The sequence below is a fragment of the Sprattus sprattus genome (assembly GCF_963457725.1).
Source record: "Sprattus sprattus genome assembly, chromosome: 1".
Lineage (NCBI taxonomy): Eukaryota > Metazoa > Chordata > Actinopteri > Clupeiformes > Clupeidae > Sprattus > Sprattus sprattus.
This window is the reverse complement of record NC_137920.1, coordinates 69,773,382-69,781,473: the sequence shown is the minus strand read 5'-3', so window position 1 is coordinate 69,781,473 and position 8,092 is coordinate 69,773,382. Positions and strand designations below refer to the sequence as shown.

At 42.0% G+C, this 8,092-nt stretch overlaps 1 protein-coding gene across 1 annotated transcript; it reads right to left on the bottom strand.

The window, feature by feature from the left end:
- Positions 1-4,106: 4,106 nt before the first annotated feature.
- On the bottom strand, positions 4,107-5,752 carry wnt11f2 (wnt 11, family member 2; the record flags this gene model as incomplete). The annotated part of the gene is made up of 5 exons (XM_080832425.1): positions 4,107-4,281; positions 4,448-4,740; positions 4,871-5,148; positions 5,267-5,502; positions 5,673-5,752. 5 exons carry the CDS (start codon positions 5,750-5,752, stop codon positions 4,107-4,109), a joined length of 1,062 nt encoding a protein of 353 aa, XP_080688551.1.
- Positions 5,753-8,092: the final 2,340 nt, after the last annotated feature.

Here is an 8,092-nt window from a genome sequence, read left to right as displayed (position 1 = left end):
TGTGCCAAGATGCAAGGGAGAAGATCACTGCAGGTAACCGTTGCTGGCCACATCGTTGCCCATCCGTTCTGGTTGGCTAAAAAACAGGACCCTTGTTTCATCACACTGGACCTGCTGGCCAGGTAGGAGGCCACAGTGGAAGTGCCTAGAGGCATGTGTGGTGAAGCTGTGGCGCTCCACGCTGTCCACCTTGTCATCGTCACCAGCAGAGGGTCCTCCGCATCGCTGCTGCCAGCCAGAGGGACCCATGGCCAGCCGGAGGGGCTACCACAGTGCTCTCGCAAGCCAGAGGAACCGCCGCATTACTGCCGCCACCAGCTGGAGGATCCTCTCTCCGACCCCTGAGATCAGGGGGTTTTGAACTAACAGAACCTCCAGGCAAGAGACTGCTGTGCACATAGACATAAATACATCTATGGCTGTGCAGCCTCTCAGCATGTATCAGGTGTTGTGTTGTTGTGTTGTTTGTGCTGTAGCAGTTAGGTTGAGTTTGTCTCATGCCTTCCCTTTGATGGATGTTTTTTCCCTGCTTGTGGCTTCCAAAATTAAAGGCTTCCTGCCAAATCATTACAATATGTTACATAAATCAATGTCATGGCTGTCCTCTTCTTTGGGAAAAAGATCATTTTCATGGCAAATATTTCATTGCACCACTAAGGCTGAATGCTCATGACACCTTTTTTGTTGTGTGTAGAATTTATTTATCTTTTTCAATGTTGTGTTATGGAATGTTCAGTTTTTTGAGAAGCAGTAGAGGAACTCTAAACTGGTAGTTTTTCTTTTTGCCTCAGAGCAAATACCCTACTGTTCAAAGAAGTAATGCAATTCATGTAAGGTGATACAATTTTGAATCGTTTGACATTTAAATGATATTGTAGAGGTGTACTTACTTCTTTTGCATACTTTTTCTAAATGAGCATTCACATAATGTGTGTTGGGTTATGGTTCCATTTGAGTTTGAGGAATAAGTTGGATTTACATGAGAGTTATTTTAAAACTGTGTTATTCATCATGTTGAGAGTATAGTGACTTTGACTTTGTGCCCTTCATGAAACGAAATGCACGTTAGAGAGAACTGCTTCCATAATCATGACCACAAGAAAGATAAAAGGCATTCCTGCTTCGAGTAGGCCACACGGACAGTACAAGAAAAGTTTCTTTTCATATTTGTGAAGTGAGCGAGGCGTGTGGCTCTTTTAGCCATACACATGACTAAAAGCAAATCCTCAATCACCCAAAACAACAGGCACAGGGCTATGTTAGATTCCTTAGATGCCTGAGGGAGAGCGGGCCACCACAACCCCTGTCACTTCTTAAGACAGATGGCTGATGCTAAGAGAAGACTGACCTTGGGAAGAATCCCCTGTTGTGTCCTGCTTTGAAATGTGATTTCAAGTGGTTTGTTCTCACTTAAGTACTCGTGCTTGAATTACTGATCCTCTTGATTACACCCTCTTTGGGCTGCCACTCTCCTCCAGTGCCTTTCTGTAGAGTTTGTCCTGTTCTTCACAATTACCTTCAAATAAGTTCAGACAAAAAAAAAAGCTTGCTAGAGGAATTTGGAAACTGTATCTAAGAATTTCTCCACCTGTCCTCGTCATTGTTTACCCCCCACGCTGTGAAGACCCCAGGAATGTGAGGAGGGCTTAGTCCTTGCTGTAAATGTCTATGCCTGGATCTGAGTTTAAGTGCGACACTACCTGGTATGCCATCAATCATTACAGACACTCACCACAGCCACAATGCCTGTCCGTTTGTTAGTAAATCATCACCTAATATTCCTATGTCATTCAAACTTTGTCTGTGACTTGCATATTGCTCGATTCCCCAGTGCACTGTAACAGTGTCTATGCTGTGTACTCTATAAGTAATTAAACCCCTGAGGACTTATGAGGATCTACATTTTACCTAATCAACTCCTGCTACTTGGCCTGTTTAATGAATGGGTACGTGAAGAACAGGTTTATTCTATGTTTGTTTAAAAACAGAAGCCCTGTAAACACAAGCCTGTCCTAGGATGAAGAGGGCACAGCATTCCTATCATATTTGCGTCCGCTGCAGAGTCAACAGCACACCCCTTTACCAGACTCTGTGTTCAGGCACAGAGCCACCGGGCCAGGCTGCACACTCAGCATGGTGCTCTGGTCAGCTCATAACTGTGTCTTGTACTTCTAAAACATGCAGCTATCTTATATCCATCACCTTGTACAAATAAATGTTTAATGCAGTGATTCCCAGACAGGGTGCAAAGTTATAGCAAGGGGAGATTGGGTTGAGGTAGGAAAAAACTATTAGGGTATGAGTTTATGGCCAAGGCCTACTTTGTACTTACACACATTGTACTATAATAAGGTACAGTTTATTAATTTACTTGGTAATGGTCAGGTGCTACCGCCTGCCTAAATGTTAGAAAGGATAGCTAGCCTAATTTTTAATACCATGGACATGCGCCTAACATGGAAAGATATGTATTAAATGTGTTAAAAAACGTATTTGATCAGATCAGATTTTTTTAAACACGAGCTCTAATAACATTAAGAACTGTAAAAAAAAAAAAAATGTTTTAACTGATTGAAATTGAAAACCTTTAACTGTAAGGCGAACGTGTTTATGAAAAGCTATGCAACAGCTAATGGACATCTGTTTCTTTTAATTAAAAACAGGTAATCCAAAACTGGTTAAACAGGCTATATGAGCATCTAAAATCTTTGCACTGTGGGCTATTATTTCTCATTGTCAAAGGGGGGCCTGCAATGAAAAGTTTGAGAACCACTCGCTTAATGTCATGGGAACAGCAAAAACTATACACTGAATTAAATATAGGACCCGTTCAGTTCAGTTTCTCTACCTGTACAGTTATGCAAACTCATAGTCATTTTTGCAAAATAGTAATAGCCCGGTTATGTTCACATTACTATGATAGTTATAATGTAGCATACCCAAAGGGATGCAGGGAAAACATCCATTCTGGGCATAAATGATTAAGCTCACAGTTAATGCACCTATTTATGCAAGAAATTTGCAAACTCACCCAAAGTCCATTTGTGAAAATGGAACACCTGTTGTATCTACCTCAGGTTGATAAAGCACTCACTGCTAAATATCTACATTTAATGAACAAAAAGTTCACACAATGTTAAATCAGTATTCACATTTATTATTTAAACATTTCGACAGTGTGCATTTTTTTCCTTCTACATTTCACTGATGAAAAAGTTACAGGATTTTCACATCATCCACAAAAGTATATATTTTCCTGTAACAACCGTTAAAAAAACTTAGATCAATCAGATCCTAAAGTAACATCTGAATGCACTGTTTTAGAATTGTGCATTAAACCTATGTTTAAAGTTTTAAAACCTTCACCTTCAACCTTAAATGACCTCTGTGTTTGTAAGTGCATTTGGTTTTCAGTCATACAGTGCACCAAGTACACCTTACTGTCTGACCATCATGAAAACACTCAGAGATCAACAATAGTGTTGAGTTATGATTGTTCATACTTTTAAATCCTTACAAGAAAGGCAATAAATACAAGCATACAACATCTCTAACATTCACAGTCTTTAGAGAGCATTTTGAGTAAGGTTAAACAGTACGAAAGTAAACCATGAATCGTTTTCTCTCCTTGCACCATTCCATTCATATCGCCGCAATGTGGCTTCTGGCCTCTCCTCATTACTCGACTAAGCAAAGGAGTTAATGAGTAAGGATCAGTCTGTTCAGAGCGGTGACTCAGGCCTTGTCCATCTGTGCCATTTCTGAAAAGTCTTTTATTTGTTATTCATCCCAATTGTCCCCCCCACCCCCCACTCCCCCTCTCCAAACACTGTTGTCCATTCAACGGGGACCTCCGGGACCTCCATCCATCACCCACATGTAAACAGAATTTGGGTCTTCTGAGCATAGCGCTTTTGCCTATAAACCATCACTATGGTTTCTGCCGGGAGTCGCTATGGTCACAAGCAGCCACAAAAGCATGCTTTTTCCCTTGAAGAAAAGAGCCCAATGCGGGTACACCCAGTGCTTTGTAGTCCAGGTCCAGTTGGTAACCTCTTCCTTTGTCCATCTGTCGCTTCTCGTTTTGCTTAATCCGACTCCCATGTTCACTTGCAGACATACTTTTCCACTGTTCGCTCGCAGTGTTTGCAGGAGACATAGCAGCACCAGTGGTACTTACAGTGGCAGCGCTCAACCACTCGCTCTGTGTATGCATTGTAGCCTCTACCACAGCACATCAGGCCACAGCTGTCACTGCCACTCGAGGTCTTGTTACACTCCCTGAAGAAACATTAAGCAGTGTATTAGTAAACGGTGCTCACTAAATATACCACTTGGTTGAGATACTAGATGACTATGGCTTATTGATTGGGTCACTGGGTGGTTTTGACAGTTGGAGAGGTTAACAGTTCAGCTTTCAAGTAAAGATACTAAAGGGTTTGATTACCTGTCTTGTGTGCCATAGGATCCATGTTTTGCATTGTCCAAACAATAGTCAGGTGAGCTGACAAGGTAGACAAGTTCACCCTCTCGGACTGGTCGCACATGCAACTCTTTGGGTACTAGTTGCTTGCGTGTGCCAACAAGGCGATGGATGACTTTTGTAGCTGAAAGGTACTTGGTCTTTAGCTCTTCTCCAATGCGTCCGATGTCATGCAACCCCTTCCAGCAGGTTTTAACAGAACATGACCCAGACACGCCATGACACTTGCACCTTGTTTCCACAGCATCAACCAATACCTGAAAACAGTCAAATAGAAATATTTATATATAATTTATTTATGTATAATTAGATCAGTCGATTCATCAACATAACAAAACGCAGAGAAATCAAGCATTGTAATACCGAAAGCAGTCAAGGGATGTGTACCTGTCGGCCCACCACATTGTTGTGTAGATGCATCAGTCGGAATGCTTGCGGACCTGACCTACGACTTTTCATAGGCGCGTCGGAGAACGCAGAGCCCATCTGCAGCCCATAACCGATGTTGTCTCCGCAGCCTCCCCATCGGAAGTCGGGAGGCGCTTGCTCCGCTGGGGCAGGAGCGCACGTGCAACTCGGGAGCTCTCCTGAAGCGCAAGACTTTGCAATGGAGTGACTCACTACAGCGGCGGCAAGGGCATACACAAACGCCGACTCTCTGGTACCTGTAAAAAAAAAAAAAAAAAACATTGTGATTGTAAGTGCACATATTCCTTATGGGAAAGTCGAATGTCTAATTTCGGTTTCTAATTTTTGTTTCTCAACAAAGGTAAAGGTTCCTACCTTTCGACAAGTCTGGTGTGAAATGAGGTGCACTCTCAATCGACGAGCAGTTCCACCGCATGTCTTTGAGGGTTGTCTGGCAGGCGTTCTTTGTCAGTTTGGCAGCATGCACTATGCTGTGCATGAGCTCCAGGTTCCGTCGACAGAGCTGCAGCTGGTCCGGGGCTAACCCGTCAAGGAGCTTACAATGGTGCGTCTGATTCCAACCCACTGAACTACCATTCACCGTGAGACCTCTGAAAAATAACACCACAACAACAACGGAAATTGTTTGCTGACCATCTTTACATTTCTTTAAAAGGATCATGATACATGGTTACCGTTAGTCCGGTAAAACAGAAACACATTAGATGCATAACACAGTTTTGTGTTTATTCCAAAGCAGGTATGAAAATGTGACACTTACAGCCAGTAGATACCCGCACTACAATGCACTTCCAGAATGACCACCAGTAGGAATAAAGATAAGTTCCTGTTATAGTGCATCTTGTCTCCGCTCAAAAACGAAATAGTTGCAATCAAATGTCCTGGCAGATTCAGCAGTGACCCAGGCTATCGGAATAAAAGTGTTGACCGAAATAGTGGTTTCGCACAGACGGTCTTGTCATCGATATTAGTGTCAAAAACAGGAGCTCCCAAAGCGGACAACGCAGTGATTTGTTTAAACAGCGTGTCTTTTTTATCTTTCCAGCCTCCGTGAAACCACGCCCAACTAATTTGGCGAATAAACTTCAGGTAGGCCTTTCTGACCTGTGTGACCAGGCTAGCGTAGGATACAACTGCAAACCTATATCTATTATACATAGCCTTACATTTTGTTGACTTAATATTCTTAATTGCATGTGCTAAAGGTGTTGGTTATTCTTCCATAATATCAGTATGCGTAGGTTACAACTTTACGAACTAAGTCGACCAACATTGTAGCCTAACCATTTTCTTGGTAAATGATTTCACACGAAGAGTCAATCACTTTTGTCAGCCTTTAAAGAAAACTGTAGCCTTGTTTGTCAGCCTTTGTATCCATTCTATCCATAGATCGATACAGGAGTGCTTTCTGTAGACAGGGGTGCTATGTAGGCCAGGCTACGTTTTGAACTAAAATCTACTTTTCTGTTATTTTAACGATAAGAATTTGGCTTTAATTACGTGGAATCGGTTTGTTTAACTTGTTTCGCATTTCGTATAATCTCTCTTGATTAGTTTGCATATTTCCAAAGTTCTTGTAATCGCTTCAGACTGAAACATTCCGTGTTGGACGAGCTGGTCGGTAAATTGCTCTCTGTGTGAAGCAATTAGCAGGCCTTGGGCATTAGTGTTTTGAAGATTTCTTTTGAGACGGGATCTACACCATGGAAATTTACATCACAAGGGATTTAGTTAGTTCTCTAGTTATAGCCTAATCCTGGCATCGTCATTCTTTTCATATGGACACGGCGTATCCCCAAGTGACGCATCTTCACAGGCGCAAGCAGTACAGGAGGCTACTCCACCGCTGCCACTATGGAAATAAATTCATCATTGCTCAAATTCCTGTAAGAATAGTGCATTATATTTCTGCCTTAGGCCACGAGCTGATACAAAGGTATAGCCTAGGCCTATAGATAACAAGGTTATAAAACATTCGCCCATGGCCGAGGACTGCGCTATGATGTTGTTTTACGTATAACTTAATGAAGACCCTGGTCTATTTTGAGATTTTAAAGATTAGGCCACCGTTTGTTTGAAAAAGAGTGGGGCTATGACATTTGCAAAGACCTCAAGGAAAAGCTACTGCCGAAAAAATATATTTCCAGAAAAGCTCCAGCATCTAGACCTCTTCGTAAATATTTGTTTTTCCTTTTCCTGCGCACTTTTTCTACATTCTACCAGATTGGTCACATTTTGAAGGTTAAAATGGAAATGCTAAGGGCATAGTAAACTCTACGGAGAAATCTGGTTCAGAATGCACCGGAACATGTCCCAAGTCAAGTCTTTCAAAACCCCTTATTGCTGTTATTTTCAGTGCAGTGCATGGCTCGTTGGTCTAGGGGTATGATTCTCGCTTAGGGTGCGAGAGGTCCCGGGTTCAAATCCCGGACGAGCCCTACTTTTCAGATAATTTAATCTACTGTTAAAGTATGTTACGAGTTAAATAAGTATGTCTGAAAACAGTGAACCCGTGTTTATGTCACTCTGAAGTAGGTCTTCACGACGACATACTAGAGACATGCCGGATGCACTGTGATATTTAGTAAGATGTCTAGTTGGTTATCTCTCGAATATCCCGTCTTTTACGTGTCAATATCCCAGCGGTTCCCCAAACAAAAACAATGAGGTCGGCTAAGCTATTGATTGATTTGCGCGCCGTTTTTGTGTTGTCTATGGCCACAAAACAATCCCTTTAACAACTTGTTTTAGATTCAAACGGATTTACCCTGTTAATCCTTTCATCGCCCATCTCCTTTACATGTGAAACACAATCGAATCCGCGAATTCATCAAAATAGTAATAATCAGGCATCACTTATGAGTCTTGGAAGTTATCACAGTTTCACTCTATACTACAAGATGATCAAATATGCAATCTTTATGCGTGCGTACAGCGGGGGGGCTAGTTAGAGGATCTTAAATTCATTATCTATATGTGGTCTGACAGTAGGATTAACTGTTGAAAGGTTTCCAGGGGATATATCATACAGAGGGGATTACTACACTTAATCACACTCATTCACACATATGAGAGAGAGAGAATGCATGTTTACTTAACTTCTGCTGCACCCCTTTTATGTCTGTTGTGAATACTCTGCTCAAGGAGAGTGGGGTTATCTCAAGAGATTCCTCTTTTTCT